The sequence below is a fragment of the Esox lucius genome, chromosome 25 (genome assembly GCF_011004845.1).
Source record: "Esox lucius isolate fEsoLuc1 chromosome 25, fEsoLuc1.pri, whole genome shotgun sequence".
Taxonomy (NCBI): Eukaryota; Metazoa; Chordata; class Actinopteri; order Esociformes; family Esocidae; genus Esox; species Esox lucius.
This window is the reverse complement of record NC_047593.1, coordinates 18,708,369-18,730,321: the sequence shown is the minus strand read 5'-3', so window position 1 is coordinate 18,730,321 and position 21,953 is coordinate 18,708,369. Positions and strand designations below refer to the sequence as shown.

The 21,953-nt window shown below is 46.2% G+C and overlaps 2 protein-coding genes across 3 annotated transcripts in view; one reads left to right on the top strand and one right to left on the bottom strand.

Annotated features, from left to right (window-relative positions):
* Positions 1-286: 286 nt before the first annotated feature.
* On the bottom strand, positions 287-3,323 carry LOC105006020 (mitochondrial import receptor subunit TOM5 homolog). Its single transcript, XM_010864332.5, has 2 exons — positions 2,918-3,323; positions 287-1,612 (listed from the first exon to the last, which is right to left on the bottom strand). Exons 1-2 carry the CDS (start codon positions 3,036-3,038, stop codon positions 1,578-1,580), a joined length of 156 nt encoding a protein of 51 aa, XP_010862634.1. The 5' UTR covers positions 3,039-3,323; the 3' UTR covers positions 287-1,577.
* Positions 3,324-4,036: 713 nt separating this feature from the next.
* Positions 4,037-21,953, top strand: part of LOC105006025 — a 27,612-nt gene continuing 9,695 nt past the window's right edge. The window contains exons 1-13 of one of the 2 annotated variants that reach the window (XM_020043607.3): positions 4,037-4,247; positions 10,957-11,113; positions 13,978-14,082; positions 14,336-14,505; positions 17,118-17,220; positions 17,814-17,859; positions 19,137-19,241; positions 19,976-20,071; positions 20,322-20,447; positions 20,533-20,652; positions 20,756-20,892; positions 21,016-21,232; positions 21,574-21,756. In XM_020043607.3, coding sequence (XP_019899166.2) covers positions 13,982-14,082; positions 14,336-14,505; positions 17,118-17,220; positions 17,814-17,859; positions 19,137-19,241; positions 19,976-20,071; positions 20,322-20,447; positions 20,533-20,652; positions 20,756-20,892; positions 21,016-21,232; positions 21,574-21,756 — 1,404 coding nt within the window. In that variant the 5' untranslated portion in view covers positions 4,037-4,247; positions 10,957-11,113; positions 13,978-13,981. The remainder of the gene's footprint in view (positions 4,248-10,956; positions 11,114-13,977; positions 14,083-14,335; positions 14,506-17,117; positions 17,221-17,813; positions 17,860-19,136; positions 19,242-19,975; positions 20,072-20,321; positions 20,448-20,532; positions 20,653-20,755; positions 20,893-21,015; positions 21,233-21,573; positions 21,757-21,953) is intronic. The other variant, XM_034291224.1, reaches the window with a different exon arrangement.

The following is a 21,953-nucleotide window of genomic DNA, read 5'->3' as shown; positions in this document are numbered from 1 at the left end:
TGGAATACCACTGAACACACACTCACAAAAGCCCCAGAAACCAGAGGATATCTTGTATTCAGCCTCAGTTCCTGTTTCAGTGGTGTGAAATCCATGAGCCATTCATTAAATATCATTGGATTGACTCCTGTCATTTTACTATGCCAACTCTATCCCCACTATTGTTTTTATCAGTAATTTTTTTCTGGTTAACATAACACGGTAGACATGTATGTACAGACAAACTGTCAAACTGTAATTCTGCCCAAAGACAGTGTCCCGCCAAAAAAAAGGCTGAATATACAAATAATCTTTGTATCGATGGCAGTTTTTTTCCAGTTGAACAGATAGGTGTAGTCTGGAGCAAAGCATTCACTTTTTTTTAATTGGTGGGAGTCATCTTGATAGAGGTGTTGAATAAGACAGAACAGCACTCGTTATTGAGGCCATGGAGGCAAGACAGGTGAATGCTGGTAGGTTTGACAGGGCTTTGACTAAGTTTTTTGATGTAGCACCCATTAATAAACATCACATTTTTTGGAAACAAAAAACAGGGAGAAGATGGAGGCGTTTTTAAACACCACCTCCATCACCCCTCCCCACATTCCTCTCGCTTTCTCCTTCATCACTTCCTTCTCCCCAAACCATGAACTGTTATGGTTCACTTGTTTTGACCAGGCTTCACATAATTTGGCCACTTCCCATGTCTGTCTATGACACATTAGCCCCATCTAGTGGCCACTGGTGGGGATGACAGTTGACAAGCCTCACATAACAGTGATTTCCAATAAAACTATAGTCAGTTGAGTTGTCCTCCATAGTAAATAAAGCAGCACGGCCAACATTATATGTCGTAGGTCTGGTTGAACCATCCCAAGAGTGGAAAAGGTTCCTGGTTAGGAGGACATCACACAATGGTTTATGCAATGTTGACAACCCATTAATGGCTGTGGAGAATGTTTTACACATTTCTCAGGTTTTAGTAGTGATTGAAAAAATTAAGCGAAAATTATTTAAGAAAGGTGCAAGGATGTCAACAGACTTGGATGCATCTGTATGTCAGGTTTGGGGTCAAGGTTGAGATGAGCTTCTGGCTGTCTGTAAAGAAAATAAAATCAATAACTAAAACACTTGAAAATTTGTTTATTTAAGTTTAAAAAAAAAAATGTTAAAAATAAAGATGTGTCACTGCTCTAAATCAATGGCAGCACACTGTCATAGGCAATGCATTACGAACAGCTTCATAGCATCGGCTGAAAACCAACAGGTCACTGTAGTCAGACAGGAGGCCAGGGTTTTTTCCCCTCCCGGGGCTAAAGGGGGGGCTTGACCAATACATGGGGGGGCTGAGAAAACAGTAGATTATCATGATGTCTGATTTTTATATATATATTAATTTAAAATATAAAAATGCTGGAGGGGGCTGAACTGTAGCTGCGCAGATTTGTGACATGGCTACAGCGCCCCCTGGCTGCAGTGTAGCCCCGTGCCTGCCTGTAGTTGACATGCCGCCCTTGGCAACGGTCCCGACTTGATGCATCCAGTTTTGTTGCGGTTGTCGTTATTGACGTTGTCAGAGCGACCAGCAGGGAGGCTGTTCATATAGAGTCCAGTTTCTGGAGGACATAGGGCGCTGGAACAGAGAGGGAGGTCGTCAATCAACAGCTTATTCAACATCACTTGAAAACGGGGCAGTTGGAGAAAATGTGACCTTCTAAAGTTGAAGCCTACTACAACAGGAGAACTTGCCCATACAGTTTGGGGGAAAAATAAATATACAAAACTATTTAGATACAAGTTGCTCTATCAGTTGGCAATGAAACAGAATATAATAAATATATAATGAATGTATAATAGCTCAACTGTGTGTTACAAGCCAGACTAAACATAAGACATTGGTTCCCTTCTGCTGCCTTCAGATGCAACCAAATGAAAAATGCAGAAGCTCCCATATTTGTCAAGTGAAATATCACAGCATGGTTTGTGATCCCTTTCCACGAGGAGAGGAAAACCAGAGCACAAGCAATATTGTAAACATAACAGAGAGAGATGGGGAATGGAAATGTAGGGGGAGACAGAGAGTCGCTCATAGCAGAGCAAAATATGTATTGAATGATAAAACAGGAGTATCATAGGAGACACTGATTTTTTTCCCCTTCTAAGATCAGACAATATTCAATCCAACAAGTGCCCAGAACGACCAGCAACAACACCGTTTAAGTAAATGACCGTTATTTTTCTAGGAAGAGTAATAGTTTATTTGCTAAGAAGAGTAAAAGTAACAGACATTCAGACAGGGCTTGCTTAGGTAAGCCCCATACAAGTATCCGATGCAATATATTTGGGTGTACTGTGCATTTGCATGGGACTACAACACCTGCGTAATATAGTATACTCGGAACTATAAGTCGATCTGTACTCTGTACCTAAGCATAATGACTTAACAACATCCGACTGCCATGCATACAAGGCATTCGGTGGTGTTCCGACGTGCCAGTAAATGGTTGTCTGTAGTGCCCTCTACAGTGGGTGAGTGTCATTACGATATTTGTGTTCCAGCTGTATATTGTATTCTGACTTAATAGTAGGCCTATGTGTACGCATTTGTGCTGACAATTTCCTGGTATGGTTACAGACAGAGTCCCGGTGCGATTTTCTGCAGCCGCTTTTATCGTACTACTATCGCCTTATTCCTAAAATAGTAACATGGAAGTACTGACACACTTTTGTTCTTACTATTGTATAAAACCAGCACACTGCAATGGGACGGCAGAGATCGCGGAATACCCGAAGGAAACGCAAACAGATATGCTCGCTTTCCATTTAAGTCAATATGGAGCTGTCATGCCAGTGTTTAGCTTGACATTGACAACGACAAAGAATTACGAAAAAGCACAGTCAAGGACATACAGGAAACCACAGCAGGTCCGATACTTACTAACTCTGAGCAGGGCGACGTACAGTAGAAAGTTCCTGACCGAAAACAGCACATCTTGACGCATCTTCCTCTTCATCTCCTCCGGGTCCATAATTGGCCCAAGTCCTTCCATTTGCAGCATCTTTGGACGAAGTAAATATATAGGATTACCGGCTGTCTGTCAGTGCTGTTAGTCGGTTTAAACGGTTAGGAAACAGCTGGAATAGCCACGAAGACGTGTGTCGTTAATTGAAAATACACGTTTTACTTCACTACTACAGATAACTCGGCAAAAATATAACTCGCATGAGAATATTGTCCGTATTTTTAAGAAAGGTCAGTAGCTAGCTATTTTGCTCAGCATAGACACGCGGATTGCACCAACCTTGAAAAACATCTCTACAGTGTCTGATGAGGTACAAACTACACCGACTTATAAAGTGCAAGAGAACAACATGTGTCTTTTTCCAAGAGGGGGCGACACATCCCTAGTTAATATTCCCCTACAAAGCACAATCTATAGGATAGAACCTATCTCGCCAATTGGTCACTTTGGAGAGCATCGGACCATCGTCAAGCGTGTGCACATTACACTACATGTTTTTTAGCACGGGATATAGTTATCAGTGTCCTTACCAATGCATTAACCTATACAGAGACGCATGCAGCTGTGAAGTTTACCCCAGTTCTGTAGACTACAACCGTATCAATATAATGCCGTAATACCGTTCAATCAATTCATAACTAAAGAGCTCATGGTTTATTTTCCCCTCGGGGATGTCAGCTGTGGCGTGGAACAAAAGGCAGCAAAATCTGCAGATCTACAACTGTAGGGCTGGCTGGTTACCACTGCTGGACCGTCTGAGCCCTCACGGAGTGGTTGGATGTGCATTTAAAAACCCGGCACACCCATCATGTGTCTTAAACAGACACCATCCACCTGCTCCCTCTCACTGGCTTTGTAAAGATTCAGCTCCTCTTTCTGGCGACAACAACGGTTATGCCTACATATATAAAGCCGAACCGTCTGGCACATTCAAAATAATAAAATAGGCTAGAAACATAACAGTGTGTGTAGTTGTGCCCGTGCGCGTGTGTCTGAGAGAGATAGAGAGAGAGAGAGAGAGAGAGGTAGAGAGAGTCCTGAGTGGAAGGAGGGATATGTAATGCTGAATGAGTGAGGATTAACGTCGCTTAACCGTAAGAATCCCGCGCGCGCACCTGACAAGGGACCTTTACGACTCCACCGGAGCTGCCTTACGTTTTAGGCTCAGGAAAACCTCGCGCATCTCTGTATTTCGCGAATAACGTAATGGATTACTGACCTACAACGCCCTTTCCCATGTTGGAGGTGAGTGTTTCTTTTGTCTTTACCGTGTTTCGGTTTGTGGGTGGAATTGAAGTTACGTCTCGTCGAAGACTGCTGGGATTCAGGACGGCCCGCCCTGAGCGCGAGACGCCGGATTAGACGGGGGTTAACGGTGACCGGTAAGAGAGGTCTTTAAACCTGGGCTACATCGTTCTCGTGAACCGGATTTAACCGTGGGCTGACGGGACAACCAAGACAAAGGCGTATTGTTTTGGGCGTTTTTCTTGTGGTGCTTTAGACACAGTGAAATGTACCCTATTAGTCTGACGATTAAATTGTCATTAAGGGCAGGGTCTTACAACACCCAAACGAAATTGCCTTTAGGCCCTAGCCTATGCATATGCTCTAAACGCGTTGTTAATAAGTTTGCATACAAGGCCACTGGGTATTTCCCCCTACACAGACCCTCCCAAGACAATACACTGGATCCGCTATAATAATTAGGCTATCGGTGTCGCCGCTGATCTCATCTTAAAAAGTTGTCACCTCCTTGTATCACGTGACTTGCTTTTACGTTGCGCATGCGAAGCATAGACACCAGTAGCTTAAACCATTTTCTCGACCGGTTTTCTTCAGTCCAAGTGTGTGTGTGATCCACGTTTATGAGTGCTTGTGTGGAACAGACACCCCCACAAAGATAGAAATCTCTGAAAAATTGGTTGCATCGAGGTATTTTTGTTTGGTCCCCACCAGGGAAAATGCAATTTCTGGCTCAGGTTAGGTTTCAGGGAAAACGTGTTAGAATTGGGGTTCATTTCAGGTCTAGGCTTTATCAGTTAGGGTCAGGGCTAGGTTAAGTTTATGCATCACAGGTTATTAAGGTTAGGGTTAGGGTCTGGTTAGGGTTACTTATGGTTTGGCTAAGAGTAGGAATACAGGAGAGCCGTTGCTAGGATCACGATACATCAACATTGTCATAATGCGCGGTCGGAATTATAGATGAATAGATCATGGGCTATTTTTTTATTATTGTTTTATTGGTCAATTTGAGATCCGGGGCGATTCATAAAAGACCCGAGGCTATAGCCCCGGACGCCCAGGGCTAACAACGCCACTGGAATACAGGTTAGGTTTTGAGTTAAAGGAAAGGCGTAGGTTAAGGTTAGGATAAAACTTGGGGCTGGGGGACAGGAATAATGTATTTCTGGTTTAAGGTTGGCTTTCAGGTCCCTACGAGGACATAAAAATAAGTGCGTCTGTTTGTTTGGGGCCTTTTGGGTTGGCGACAGAACAGAGCAGAATTACCCCTCTAAGCCGGTGAAAACGCTGCAGTTAATATCCCCAAATTCACCCTATTCCCTACATAGTGAACCGGCCACATCCCTTCGAGCTCAGGTCAAAAGAACTGTAGTGTGTACTTAGTATGTAGGGTGCCATTTGGGATGTCACCAGTGACTCAGTATGTTTCTATATAAAAAAAAATGGTGTTTAAAGAATTCATGAGACGACTAATAGTTTATGTGTTGCCTTCTTTGTGCAAAATCAAGTGCTTTCCTCTATCGTGCTGGTTTGGATTCCAACAGCAGTGTGTGAACATAGACACACACACACACACACACACACACACATACACAGACAGATATACAGTGCTTAGAAAAGGTATTTCCCCCTTGTCTGATTGTCTGCATTGTTGCACTTTTTTCTATAATTTTTTTTTTTACATAAAATGTGTTCAGATCTTTTTTGGGTTTTTTTAGTACCATATAGAGGCATGTTGGGAGAAAACCTGCGCAGTGTTTCCTACATGATTCACTTTTAGCAGCGCAGGTATTGGTTGTCCTTGGAGAGCTACACAGGATTAAAATTTTTTGTTTGTTTTTTGTTGCTTGTTGTAAGATGGTCCCTTGTAGTGACTTGTGACAGTTCTTTTTTTTCTTTTTACATCTGACTTTTTGGACAGCTGGTGCAGTTTAAACTCAAACCTAGAGTGAAAAAAATTCAATTATGTGAACAAAACCATGTAAATATGTAAATGCAGCACGACCCAAAATGAGCAGTTCGTGCTCAGAAAACCCATAAATGTCAGAGTTTAAGCAGTTTTGCGAGGAAGAGCGAGCCAAAATCCCCCCACTGGGCTGTGAGACTGATCCATACCTACAGGAAGCATTTGGTTGCTTGTTTGGTTGCTGATCAATAATTACTGGACGTCTATGGAGCTTCTTCTTTGGGCAGCCTAACCAGTTATCCAGTCTACAGATGCAATTACCTTTCCAGCCATGGGCCTTGGGTGTTGCATAACCTTTCTTCAAAGTTATGCAATGAATTAAATAAGTAGCAACATCTTGCGCTGTATGTTCGCTCAGGTTCACAGTTATCTAACGTTAGGTTTTGGTCGTAGGTCTGATAACATTCGGTGCCAAAAATCAGTGTAAAGGTCAGACAGGAGGCGCCGAATACTTTTTCCACAGCACTGTACACACACAGACACACACACACACACACACACAGACACATGCGTTGTTATATACTGACCAGATGGAATCAGTTCAGAGATCATCCGGTGTTTGGGTGAATGTGACTGACGTGGGCAGCGTAACGCACACGCAACAAACAAACACAAGAACGTACACAAACATATTACGGACGTATAATATATAGAAACGTATTATGGGCAAATTCTTTTTGACTGAATTCTGACACATCTGGTTACAGGTTTTCCCGACAGGGTTTAAAACAATACGTGTCAATGACTATGGTAGTTAGGGTGTACGGTGCGATTGTGTTACTGTCTATATGATTGTGGGGGATTTGCGGTTGGGTGTCTCCGTGTTTATGCACTTCGACACACTGACCGGCACACATGTGACTGTAGGAGTTCAGCATTCGGGTGTCCGTGTGTGTGTGTGTGTGTGTGTGTGTGTGTGTGTGTGTGTGGGCGGGTAAAAGAAGGATTATCATCGTGTTTGGCTCTGGAGGTCCTCCCATCATTAGTAATGCATGATTTTATTTTAAGAAGACACCATTTTTGATGCCTCGTGTTGGTCTGGTTTAATAATCAAGTCAACCTATTTGAATGTGTGTGTGTGTGTGTGTGTCTGTGTGTTTTTTTATTTTTTAGATTTTCTTCAACAGTCAATTTTCATAAAACCCTAACCCTTGACCCCTGGCACTAACCCTGACCTCTACCTTAACCCCAACTGTAACTCTTACCCTAAACCCATCCCCAGAGCCAAAGTAGCAGTTCTTCTAGCTGAGACCAAAGAAATGTCAAAAAAGAGCATCTCCACCAGTAACATATGAACACACACACACACAGACATAGACACACACACACACACACACACTCACAGACATACACATGCACACACACAGACTCAGACAAACAGACACACACTTACAGTCACACAAATCAGCACACACAAGTTGAATGGCATTTTCCCTGGTGGGGACCAAACAAAAATACCTCGATGCAACCATTAATATTTCCAAACGACTGAGTCGTGCCTGCCACCTGCCGTGTGTTTGTGTGGGTGAATATTAATGTTAATTGACAGAGGGTGTGGGTGGATGTGGTGCCGAGACCATTTCCTGGACTAAAGACGGTTGATGAGGATTGTGGGATTGCATGACCTAATTGGATTGAGTCCCGTGTCTCAGAATGACCTAATCCTTCTGGAGAGATAAAGAGGGAGAGAGAGAGGGAGGAACAGAGAGGAGGGTCATTAGAAAGACAGATCATTTACGTCCGACACACACTTTTCATGAGCACACGCACGCACACACAAACACGTACAAAAACAAAAAATCTTCAAAGCATCAAGAGGATATACAAATATGATTATATTAAATGTAAACAGTTGATTCAGGTTGTATGGTCTTCTGTTGAAATAATTTTATTGGCACGGGAAACATCCGTTCAATTTAAAGAAATTCATTGGCTTGAGAAATATCGGTTACATTTGAAGGGCTTTATCTGTATGGGAAACATCAGTTCAATGCCACAGCAAGTGGAAAGTGAGACGTAACAAATTACAAAGGGAAAAAAACAAATCTGAAATTCTAATCATACATTATACACAAAGGATGCTGAATTTCAAATGTAAGAGTGTTAGCAATGTGCAGTGTTGCATCAATTGTAAATGCAGCTCTGGAAAAAATTAAGAGACCTGCACCTTTTTCTTTCCTTTCCAAAAAAGTTGAAAAAGGAAGGATTTGAGTGAGGAACAGAAGGGTTAAAAAAAATTCTTATAATAATTCCAGGGCTGTATATAGCACACATAGCACCATCATAAATCTTGCTACTGTGATTGCACATTGCGGTTTCACCTAACAGATACAGGACTTTTATCATTGTAGGATTTAATTTACAATTATCTCTGCGTCTCTATGCCCTTGGGGAAATATGCGTCTGTTATCCTGTTATACATTTGGCAGAAAGATTGGAAGTGCAGCTCGGTTTCCACCTCATTTTCTAGGCAGCGTGTGTGTAGTACGTTTTCTCCATGGTCGGCCTATGCCAGCTTCTTTCTATAGCAATGTCATGCTCACTGAGACTGTACACAGCACATTTTTAACATTTTGGATCTTTCACAGTGGTCAGGTATTCTGACACTATGAGGGCGATTTAGCATACTAATTTGTGTGCATTTGGTTGATTCTTTACAGTGTGAATGGTTCCCATGCTTTCTCAGGATTTGGTTGGGTCTAACTGGGTTGCAGTCTTGGGGCTCTGTGGGTTTTTTTGTGTTCGCAAACAGAACCAGCGGGCTTAGGAGACCTTTCTCTATATTAACCTCTCCAGGAGAGAGTTTTCTCATTGGAGGTTTGAGAATTGTTTCTGTTAAGTGAGTTATTTTCAGTTTTTTTATAATTAGACGGTATAATCTGTACAACGAATCGGTATAACTGTGCTCTGAATGCATTATTCTGGCTTTTACACAATTTTCACATATATCTATTATTATTATAGCAGAGACAGAGAAAAGAGAGAGAAAAAGTGAAAAAGAGAGAGTTAGAGCGAAAAAGAGATGTAGAACGTTAGGATATAGTTGTTGGCAGAGTGGCTACATTATCTGGATGCATTATTGATGCAAGCAGCACTCTGTTCGTCTCACACACAGACATGCACATGCACACACACACACACACACACACACACACAATTGGCATGCGCTTCATCGTTTTGTGTGTGTTTGTTTGTGATGAGACTCACTTAGTCCCAATAGTTAATCAGATCTCATGTCTCCACACACACACACACACACACACACTCAGAGATGGGGAAGGAGAGACAACTAGCAACCCATTCTTCCTTTGATGTTCAATACAACAAAGAAAGACAGGAAGTTACCAAAAGACATAAGGAAAGAGAAGAAGGTGAGAGATGGGGAGACAGAGAGAGAGAGAGAGAGAGAGAGAGAGAGAAAAGGGGGAATAGATAGAGAGAAGGAGGTGTGGGAAGGGAATCCTGATAGGAAAAGTCTGAAATAGTTGAAAAGGGGGTTGGAAAGGGAAAGAGATGAGGAGGATGGGGAGAGGGAGAGATAGGGGAGGGAGAGATGGGGGAGGGAGAGAGAGATGGAGAGAAAGGGAGGGAGATAGTGGGAGAAATGGAGAAAGAGAGGAGAAGATACTAGAAACAGAGAGAAGATACTAGAAACAGAGAGAAGATACTAGAAACAGAGAGAAGATACTAGAAACAGAGGGACGATACTAGAAACAGAGAGAAGATACTAGAAACAGAGAGAAAGTGCGGAACGAGAGAGAGAGGTGGAAGGAAAAATGCAAATAAAGAGGAAAGAGACTGGGGTGAGAACAGAATAGAGAGCAAGAGAAAGTGGGGAGAAAGAAAAAGACAAAATAAGAAAGAAAATAAAGAGGGGGCAGAGGAAGTCAGTATTAATAATTGATTCTGTTTGGAGCAGGGCAGAGGCACATGGGACAGTTGCGATCAGAGTAGAAAAAAGAACAGCAAAACATACCGAACTGGGAAGGAGTTCTCCACTGTTCTCTGTACAATATGGGGACTCACAGTCTGTGTCCTCTCCAGGCCACGATCTTGTGCTCTAGCCAGGAACAGGCCACCAACAAGGAGACTCCTCAATAAATCAGAGTGTCTGGCCACTTTTTCTTCTACAGCCCGAGGCACCGTCAAAGATTGGTTCAGTGCCAGGGATCAGCCTTGGTTGACCGCGACCCTGGAGCCAATTAGACTGAAGTTCTTCGCTACGGGGCAGATCGGTATCCACTAGCACCATCACCAAGTTGGCTTGGGAATTGAGCTAGCAGTCTTACGGTTACTGACCCAATGCCTTAACTGCTTTAATGCCTGCCAGTGTCTGACTGCCCCCCCCCACAACCCTCCCATTCAGTCCAGTGACAGACTTGTTCTTTAATTAGAACAAACAGAATAAAGGGTCATTCTATCATTTATCCTTTCATATGGAAACTCATGTTGCTTGTAAATAATTCATAAAACATGTTGCATGCATCCCAAATGGTGCCACATTCCCTATCTAGTGCACTAACTTTGACCAGGGCTCCACTGGCCCTAGTGCACTACATAATAGTGTAGGATTTGGGCCACACTCATTGATAAAGGTATATTGAGAGTGTTTCGGGTTTGCCCTGTGTCTCTTTTCAAAACGTTGTTAAAGTGTTTCTATACTAAACCATCTCAGACCACCTTGCTCATTGCCACAATGTCTTAAAAACAAAACAAATTGCAACAGCAAGGTTTCTTTTCGCGCAGGTCAGTCCCGCTAAGGACACCGACTGTGACGCTCTGTTCTGCCCGGCAGGAGATGAAGACTCACCCTCCCCATCCTCAGCATGCTGGTCAAAGGGGGAGCCGGGCGGGGGAGTTACCAGACCTTTGATGGAGCCCTGATACACAGGGAGGGGCAGAGGTCAGAGGGTGTGTGTGTTGGCGAGTGTGCGGATTCTGAACTTAAGTGAACCCTTGTAGAGGTCCAAAACAATTGACCTTTTCTATGTCCTAGACTAGACATTATTGTTGTCCGGCGAAATCAGCCCAGTGTTCGCCTGTATTTTATTTCCTTCAGTTTCTTTACGACAATGTATGGGGGTGAATGAAAATACTGAGAGGGAGGGAGTGAGAGAGGGAGTGAGAGAGGGAGGGAGGGAGGGAGGGAGGGAGGGAGTGAGAGAGGGAGGGAGTGAGAGAGGGAGGAAGGAAGAAATGAGGAAAATGAGAGAGAGGGGAAGAGAGATGGAAAGACAGAGCGAGATTAGAGTGAGAGGAAGAACTGAAAAGAGTGAGAGAGGGATGGGTCTGCCTGAAGGTGAGGTGATTGTCTCTAATCTGGCTCAGTTGGGTGACGCAGTAACACACACACACGCACACAAACACACACAAACACACTCTGCCAATATGTCTGATGCATTTATAATTTCTCTCCATGTTAGTCCCTGCCTTTTCTAACTACACGCACACACACACAATACACAAGCCTAATCTAATGTGTGTGTTTTCCAAGTTTATCTAACTGGCAGACAGACAGACAGATAGGAACAGACATGGTGGACAAGACAGACAGACAGACAGACAGACACAGACAGACATATTTGGGACCAGCAGCTAATGTGACCGTAACTCATAAAAATCAACACAGTCTCTGGAGACACCACTCTGTTCCTCTCTGTCTGTTCAGTAGGGACTATACTGGCATGACTGGATTGTTTCCACTAATGACGAAGCCAACGTGTTTAGACAATGTTAATAACACAGAACACCCTCCCCCCAACAATCAATTAGTCAAATGTATTTATAAAGCCCTTTTTCCATCAACAGTTGTCACAAAGTGCTTTTAAGAAACACCCGGCCTTAAGCCCCAAAGAACAAACAACAGTAGTGTTGAATTTCAGTGGCTAGCAACAACTAGAAACAATTTAGAAAATGCATTCCATTGATCTACAAGGATTTATAGTGGAGAAGGAGAACTGACCCTACTCCCCCGGCACAATAATATAGCAGCGTAAGACCTTGGGACTCCGACGGGAGGGTCCGGCTACACTGTGGCCCTATCTGGGGGAGGCCCCGGAAAGGGCCCAACAGGCAGGACATCAGTCCACCCACATTGCCAAGCATCAACCAAAGGGACACCCACCAACCGCAACCATGCTGAATGAGGGTATTGCCAGCAGTGTACAGCCCAAATGCACAAAATAATAATGGAAAATTGTGATTACAAGATTATTCAAATTATACCAAAGACAATAAGTGATTAACAAATCAGAAATATAATGTATGGCGCTTCTATATTGTGTGTGACATTGTGGGGGCTATTATCTCTGTTTTCTATTGACTGGTCAGGACATACTGCTGCAAGCTCTCACGTCTCTGTTTTAACCTGAACACTGTTTCTCCTCAGACATCATGTAATTCTTTCTTTGAATTTCAGGAGATATTTACTTCAACCCTTGTTTTCCTTCTCAGTCTATGTCCCTACCTTGTTGTATCAACCCTCCTCTAACCCTCTCTCCCCAACTCCCTGCACCCGCTCCTCCTCCCTGTCTCCTCTATCCCCACCCTCTCCTCCTCCCTGTCTCCTCTATCCCCCACCCGCTCCTCCTCCTTTTCTCCTCTATCCCCACCCTCTCCTCCTCCTTGTCTCCTCTATCCCCACCCTCTCCTCCTCCTTGTCTCCTCTATCCCCACCCTCTCCTCCTCCCTGTCTCTTCTATCCCCACCCTCTCCTCCTCCCTGTCTCCTCTATCCCCACCCTCTCCTCCTCCCTGTCTCCTCTATCCCCACCCTCTCCTCCTCCCTGTCTCCTCTATCCCCACCCTCTCCTCCTCTGTCTCCTCTATCCCCACCCTCTCCTCCTCCCTGTCTCCTCTATCCCCACCCTCTCCTCCTCTGTCTCTTCTATCCTCACCCTCTCCTCCTCTGTCTCCTCTATCCCCACCCTCTCCTCCTCCCTGTCTCCTCTATCCCCACCCTCTCCTCCTCCCTGTCTCCTCTATCCCCACCCTCTCCTCCTCTGTCTCCTCTATCCCCACCCTCTCCTCCTCCCTGTCTCCTCTATCCCCACCCTCTCCTCCTCCCTGTCTCCTCTTTCCCCCACCCGCTCCTATATCCCCACCCTCTCCTCCTCTCTGTCTCCTCTATCCCCACCCTCTCCTCCTCCCTGTCTCCTCTATCCCCACCCTCTCCTCCTCCCTGTCTCCTCTATCCCCACCCGCTCCTCCTCCCTGTCTCCTCTATCCCCACCCACTCCTCCTCCTCTGTCTCCTCTATCCCCCCCTCTCCCCCTCCCTTCTCCCACAGGGGCAGCCAAAGAACCATTTCAGGTTTTTAACAGCCGTTATTCTTTAGGGTTTCGGTGTCCCGCATGGACTCAGTGGTGCCCTAAAGTTCACCCTGTGTAGGGAGCAGGACAGCACTGGGGACACAGACACTACGTCTGCCAGGGCCCATTTGTGAAGAGCATCCCCTCTGAGGGCCTAACCAACAGGGACCAACAGAGACACCACTGATGAGCCAATTAGTAACCATATGGACAGACACTGACATCATGGGGGGCCATTGGGACCCTTTTAAAAAGGCCAACCGATGTACATTATCGGCCACTCACAGCCTGTCTGGGCCATTAAAACATTAAGACTATTTGTGACATTATCTCAGCCCCCCCCCCGTGTGTGTGCATTAAATGGTCATCAGATCCCCTAGCTTCTCACCCCAAAAGCTATGAATGAAATCTCACCCTCTCCCACAATCTCTAACCTTTGACCTTTGACCTCTCTCTAGATAAATGGAGGAGCGGGACAGAAGCCGCTCTCCGTCTCGCAGGACCAGTCGTGTGGAGCAGGTGGTGGGGAGATGGCTTCGGCGTTCCAGAGAATCTAGTAGCAGGTCTGTTTTGAGGTCAGGTTATCCTGAGGTGGCCTGGGTCATGCTGGGTTAGGCTGAGTTACCCAGGGTTTGGTTGGGTTATGCGGTGTTAGGCTAGGTTAGGCTGGGGGCTATACAGCCTGTTATGTGGTCTGTTAGCAGAGTGATGTCAAGCCCCTGCAAGCATGTTGAATAGGACCTAACTCTTCATTGAGCAGTGTCCATCTGTATGCTTTCGACTGCAATTGGCCGGTTCCTCATCTCGCCCAATCAGAGAGCGTATCCTGGTGGATGGAAAGACGGCAGCAGGGGAGTCCAGCGGCCAGGACCAAAAGAACTGCCCGGTGCGACTGACCGTCCAGATCTCTCGGGACCAGCAGCTCAACTCCCATGGACTCACACTGTCCCCACAGACCCCCGTACTGGTGCAGGACGTCACCCCAGGTAGACCCCACAGTCCCACATACTGGTGCATGACTTCACCCCAGGTAGACCTCACAGACCCCCTTACTGGTGCAGGACTTCACCCAAGGTAGACCCCACAGACCCCCTTACTGGTACAAGATGTAACCCCAGGTAGACCCCACAGACCCCCTTACTGGTACATGATGTCACCCCAGGTAGACCCCACAGACCCACTTACTGGTGCAGGACTTCACCCCAGGTAGACCTCACAGACCCCCTTACTGGTGCAGGACTTCACCCAAGGTAGACCCCACAGACCCCCTTACTGGTACAAGATGTCACCCCAGGTAGACCCCACAGACCCTCTTACTGGTGTATAACATCACCTCAGGTAGACCCCACAGACATGACCAAGAGCTGCCGCAAGCGTGACACAGGACGATACAGAGATGAGGTAAGCATGTCACTGCTTGACGTGAGGGCTGACCGCTTTGACAGAAAACAGCAAGGGAAAACCACACGGCTTTAGAATCACTTCACGAGTTTTGTCTGATGATTTGGTTGGTCGGTCGGCAGACGTCAAACCTGGCGAGATATGCCACTGGATTAGAGTGCCATGGTTTTGACCAATCACTCTTGTCCATACTTACATCCTGGCAGTCCGGCTGGTCACTGGTAACTGTCTTGGTAGATGAAGTACTCCTCCTTCACTATCCTCTCATCCTTCCCTGTCTTCCTCCTTCACTATCCTCTCATCCCCCTCTTCTTTTCTCCCTGCCATATGTAGCGGAGGGCTGGGGTGGCGGACTGTAATCTGAGGCTCCACTCTGTCTTATGATAGTCTGTAACATCCCCATGTGTTCTGAGCAGCCATCGAGATGCATTGTGCTCCATTCAGTTAGGATGGAACGGGAGATTGACAGACGGATCGGTGCAGCTTCTGCAGTAATGCAGTCGATGTATCGGTCTGTCGCCGCAGGGTGGCTGGGCGATCCCTTAGAGATAGGGTGAGAAGCTTGGTCACCCGGGAGGAGTTCAGAGTAGAGTCGCTGCTCCTCCACATCGAGGGGGGTCAGCTGAGGTGGCTTGGGCATCTGTTTCGGATGCCTCCGGAACGCCTTCCTGGGAAGGTGTTCCGGTCCCGTCCCACCGGGAGGAGACCCCGGGGAAGTTCAGGACACGCTGGAGGGACTATGTCTCCCGGCTGGCCTGGGAACGCCTCGGTGTCCCCCCGGAAGAGCTGGAGGAAGCGTCTGGGGGGAGGGAAGTCTGGGCATCCCTGCTTAGACTGCTGCCCCCGCGATCCGGCCCCGGATAAGCGGAAGATGATGGATGGATGGATGACAGGCATTAGAGAGATGGACCAGAGGGTTCTTCTGTGGTTCCTGGGCTCCATTAGGTTCCATTAGGGCAGTGTCCGTTTCCCAAGCGCCGCCCGATTCAGTAGTGCTCTCATTCTGACCAGCGGGGCCTGGTTCTCTATGCGGGAATCTGACCAAGAGAAGTGCACTGTGTGCGAGTGGTGGATTTGGGACAAGGCCTGGGAATGTTGCTGAGCTAGTGGAAGTATCGGCAGGGATGACGGCCATAATGAGAGATCAATAGGAGAAGCAGAGCAGCGTCCCACTTCTGGCTGGCCTCTGATGCTGAGCAGTGTCGGTCCTGGTTGGTTCCCTGGATGGGAGGCTGGATGCTGGACATGGAGTTGGAGAGGCCCACCTGTCTCAGCTCTGAAGATCACGTCCCAACGATCGGCTCTGTTGGACAGGTGTCCTGGCTCTCAGATCCAATGGCAGTGATTGTAAGAGTAGAAGAGTTAACCCCGGCGCCATGGTTGCGGTTCTAATATGGTCGTAATGCCCACCTAATGTTTACATTTATGTACGTATCAATACTACATGAACTGGGCTCGTTAGACTCTGCTAACGGTCGACCACAGTGACCAGGTCAGCTGTCTGCCGCAACAGTTGACCTGGTTAAATTTTGGGTTTTCTTTTTTCATGTTTCGCTAGTTGAATTTTGGCGCCCAGTGAAACCTATTTGAAACTAATGCTCATCCCACCGGATGAGTGCCGCTGGGATGAGTCATGCGGTCGTGTTTGTGTAAGGTGGTGTGGACGGAGGAGACAGCTGGAGGCAGCCAGGTTGTAAGTGGACCCGGACCCCCCCCCCCCCCCCGGTGACCGTCTCAGTACCGTCACCATCTGTCTTTGCCTCTCTATAGCTCTTCCCTGTCCCTGTGGAGTTGTAAGCCATGGGGGGTGAAAGGTGATGCAGAACTGAGAGGGAGGGTGTGACAGAGTGTGTGTGAGAACGAGGCAGCAGGATGAAGAGTGATCCGTCTGCGTTTTAGTAAACGCACCCCTAAATCTCAACCTTCGAATTAAATTTTTCCCATCAGCAGCGATCGTTTATGACGGTAACACGGATCTGTTGTAGATGATGGAATAATGACGGATCTGTTGTAGATGATGGAATAATGACGGATCTGTTGTAGATGATGGAATAATGACGGATCTGTTGTAGATGATGGAATAATGACGGATCTGTTGTAGATGATGGAATAATGGTGATGATGTAATGATCCTGTTTGTGTGTGTTTGTGTGTGTGTTTGTGTGTGTGTGTGTGTGCGTGTTTGTGTTTTGTGTAGAGGGGCCGGCTGACGGAAGGCTTGTCCCTGGCGACCAGGTTGTGAAGATCAACAACGTCGCCGTGGAAGATCTGACCCCAGAGCAGGCTGCTGACCTCATCAGGTTTATACAGCAACACTTTCAATTACTACATTAGTACTGTCCTAAACATAACCTCAACACGACCTTATACTCAGCAACTTTTATGCCTAAACCTGAACCACACATCAACTCACGAAGCCAAGGTAAACATTTTTAGACGCTAGCACTTGCAAAAGGGCCTGACATTTCACCATGTTTCGATTTGTTGAACTGTGGGAAACTAGTGCACACTAACTCTCAGACACACACACACACACACTACCACAAACTACAGTATAACACAGAGGTTCCCAAACTAGGGGGTCACGACCCCATGTGGGGTCACCTGATGTGAAAATGGGGTCGGGGAAGAATGTTTAAAAATTTACTCTCATAGCCTCAAATAAAAATAATTTTTCTTCACATGGTTGGGGTGGCGAGAACTTTTAGATATCGAAATGGGGTCTTAGGCCCAAAACGTTTGGGAACCCCTGGTATAACACAAGCCATTTCCCCTCAAATGTTAATCTCTCTGTCTCTCTCCGCTGTCCAAGTCTTTTCTCGGTCACTCCTCCCGTTCTCTTCTGTCTCTTTCCGTGTCCCTCCGTCACTCTCTGTTCTCTGCCTCTCTGCAGGGAGTGTCCGGACTGTGTGACGATCACCGTCCTGAGGAACTCAGTGGTGAGTCTACACTGATATGTCCCACTCTCATCCCTTCAGTGGCTCCTCCCACACAGTCCCTGGGCACAAGGCTGTCCGTCATGGATGCTCCAGGCGGGTCTCGCCGATGTCAAGTCACTCGGTTATTAGAAGCTACTGTGACCAAGGCCTTGTGTTTTTAATGTGTAAATGTGTGTGTGTGTTAATGCCTGTATGTTTTAACGTGTGTGTGTGTGTGTGTGGGTTAATGTATGTATTAACAAGTGTATGTGTGTTAATGTGTGTCTAAAGAAGCCTTCGCCAGCTCCTTTATGGACTTTGTTGACAGCACCCCTTTACGCATATTTGTGTGTGTGTGTGTGTGTGTGCTTGCGTGCCAATAAATGGGTAGGTTAACTGAAGTAATGGCACAAATGAATGACAGTGTTCCCTCTGACCATTCTGAGACCACTGTCTCTTTTCAACTTTCAACAATAACACGTGCCATGTGCACACACACGCACACACAGCTTTACACATTAGGGACCCACATCGGATGCTTTGCAGTGATTGGCTGTCCATTACAGTTGAGAAAGCACTCAGAGATATTATATTATTCTCATCTCAAGAGGAACCCCGTTACCTCAACAACATTATTGGTTTTGTAGATTTTAGTGTCAAGTGAACAAAACATGTTTTATGCCGGTTTCATATTTCGTTTTTCTGTTTTCGAGGTGGGGATTTCCATTTGGTTTCCTAAATGGGTTTTATATGGTTTCTATATGGTTTCCTAAATGGGTTTTATATGGTTTTCTAAATGGGTTTTATATGGTTTCTATATGGTTTCCTAAATGGGTTTTATATGGTTTCTATATGGTTTCCTAAATGGGTTTTATATGGTTTCTATATGGTTTCCTAAATGGGTTTTATATGGTTTCTATATGGTTTTCTAAATGGGTTTTATATGGTTTCTATATGTTTTTCTAAATGGGTTTTATATCTTTTCTATATGGTTTTCTAAATGGGTTTTATATGGTTTCTATATGGTTTTCTAAATGGGTTTTATATAGTTTTCTAAATGGGTTTTATATGGTTTCTATATGGTTTTCTAAATTGGTTTTATATGGTTTCTATATGGTTTTGAAGGGTACAATTGCTACAGCATTGGGGATTATCCTCGTCTATTCTGTCCGGTCAGAAAGTAAACAGAAAATATGTCGATTTCGGAATTGTAACATAGGCCATTTAACATTCTGAATTGACCGAATTCTAATGGAATTGACACACACATTTGAACTCTCTACTGTTTATTCCATCAGGGACCCAAGTCTTCATTCATCACTCCAGAAAAGAGAGCTAAACTGCGGTCCAACCCCGTGAAGGTTCATTTCGCTGAAGAGGTCGAGGTCAATGGTCACTCTCAGGTATGTCAGCTGCCAACCACACCTGTACCTTATGACGTGATTCTGAAGGGCCCGCATCTTGACATCGACTGTCCCGAGTCCATTGGCAGTTCCTGCAAGGAAGCAGGCGCTTAATCGCAAATTGGATTACATTTGGGGAAGAAGCTGAGATTTTGGATGGCCAAATTGTCTGTAAAGGCTTTACAAACCATGGAATTGTTATGTCATGTCTATTCAGTGATTAAACGTCTCCATAATCCTGAAGTCTCCCTAATCCACCCTCTCCTGTGCTCAGCCTGACAACAGAACTCAGTACGGTTAAAATCTCCTATCCATCTTACAGATTTAAATCCATTTCCACCGGGGGATAAATAAAACACCAGCCCGGGAAAACACAGCCGATTCTAGGTTCCATTACGGATCAGACACTGAGCCAACGTCTCTAATGCAACCCTCCCTGGGAGCCCCCAGTCAAAAGAAGTGCACTATATAAGGAATAGGGTGCCATTTGTGACACAGTGGGATCAATGGCGGTTTTATTTCACAATAACAGGAGAGTAAACATGCAATTAACGATCAGAGGGAATTGGACAGGGGACTGATTGAGGGAGGAGGGAGTGAGGAAATGGGGAGACGGGAGGAGAGAGGAGAGACAGAAAGAGTGGTTGGATCAATTCCAGTTTGATTCCTTTACGAACAGCTGTGATTACAGGAGAGTACTACAACACGGCCATACTTTCTGATCTGGTTTCCAGGGCAACTCGCTGCTATTCCTCCCCAACGTTCTGAAGGTGTATCTGGAGAACGGACAGACAAAGGCCTTCAAGTTTGAACCCAACACCACTGTCAAGGTACAATGACTCCCCAGTGCGTAGCACTGTACTGCTGTTCCATTCCATTCTCCTATCAGGCTACGCTTTTCACATCCAGAACCTGATTCCCAGCGACACTTGGAGGAGCGGGGCTTCTAAATTGCAGCTGAGCCGTTCAATACCCTTGAACTGGACATCGACTGTCTTATTTAATGACTTGTATTTAACTGGTCGGTGTTTGCCGGGCTGCCTGGTCACCGTGTTCTCTGGTGTTCTCTGGTCCTCCCAGGACATCGTGATGACACTGAAGGAGAAGTTGTCGCTGTGTCGCATCGAACACTTCTCACTGGTGCTGGAACAGAAGTACAGCATCGCCAAGCTGCTGCTTCTCCATGAGGAGGAACGGATACAGCAGGTACACACACACACACACACTCACACCCACACACACTCACACACACACACCACACAACTCTTTAAATGTCTCTTAATGTCTGCAGGTGGTGCAGAAGAAGGAGGTGCATGACTACAGGTGTCTGTTCAGGGTGTGTTTCATGCCAAGGGAACCCCAGCATCTGCTACAAAATGACCCCACCGCCTTTGAGTATCTATACCTACAGGTACACAAGTGTGTGTTTGTGTGTCTGCGTTTGTCACCCGCCTTTGTGTGTGTACATGTGTGTACAACATGCTATTTGTGTGTGTGGGGGTGTGTGTGTACAGGGCATCAATGATGTCCTGCAGGAGCGCTTTGCTGTGGAGATGAGGTGCAACACGGCCCTGCGTCTGGCTGCCCTTCACATACAGGAGAGACTGGCCAGCTGTGGACAATCACCCAAGACCAACCTGAAGATCATCACGTGAGTGACACACACACATACACGCGTCTACAGTACACACACACACACACACGCACGCACAAGGAACGAGCGGCTCGCCTCTGAGCGTTACAGCTGGCCTCCTCCTCTCGCTCCTCTCTGCAGGAAGAGCTGGGGCATTGAGAACTTTGTCTCGTCAACCCTCCTGAGGAACATGAGGGAGAAGGACCTGAGGAAGGCAATTGGCTACCACATGAAGAAGAGCCAGTCACAGGAGCCCAAGCAGAAGGTGCTGTCAGCCAATCAGGCGAGAATTAACTACCTACAGGAGCTTTGTGAACTCAAGTCGTTTGGCGGGAAGTCCTTCAGTGCAACCATGATGGTAATAAACGACGTCTCTTTCCTTCTATGTCCACGCCACCATGATGGTAATAAATGACGTCTCTCTTTCCTTCTCTGTCCACGCCACTATGACATTAATGAATAACATCAATGTCTGCCAGCACAGCTGTTCTTACAAGGACATTGCCGGTTTCAACCACTTTACAGTAGTTATCTGGTCGGGACCACAAACGTCACTGGTGGAATCCCCCTGATGACCGTGACCACATGATGTAGTCATTATGTAGGGCAGACAAACGGGTGAACTTAATTCTCTGTCTCCACCTCCTCCCGTTACCCCCCCCCCCACCGCCCCACCCCGTTCACCCCCTGTCCCTTCAGCTGCAGGACAGGGAGTCGATGGTGACTCTTCTGGTGGGGTCGCGGTACGGCATCAGCCAAGTGGTCAACCACAAGCTGAGCATAATGAGCACCCTCACGGAGTTCAGCAGCATAACGCGCATCGAGCTGCTGCCCGAGTCGGACCGCGTCAGTCTGGTCAAGATTTATCTGCAGGACATCAAGGTGTGTTACGCGCATTAACACACACAGACACACGGGGATCTCACACAGACACACAATCAAACACTAACACACACTAACACTCCACATTTGCTATCAGAGTCTGACCGTGTCAGTCTGGTCTAGATATACCCACAGAACACGTTCACACTTTTATCTTGCTGCACAGCCTTTACTAAGAACCGATACTGTCCCACCAT

Bases quoted from the DNA above. Each gene is read 5' to 3' on its own strand.
- LOC105006020 (XM_010864332.5), bottom strand. From the start codon at position 3,038: ATGCTGCAAATGGAAGGACTTGGGCCAATTATGGACCCGGAGGAGATG. The intron at 1,613-2,917 runs GTAAGTATCGGA...TCTCTGTTCCAG, and splicing joins CGTCGCCCTGCTCAGAGTTA to CGCCCTATGTCCTCCAGAAA.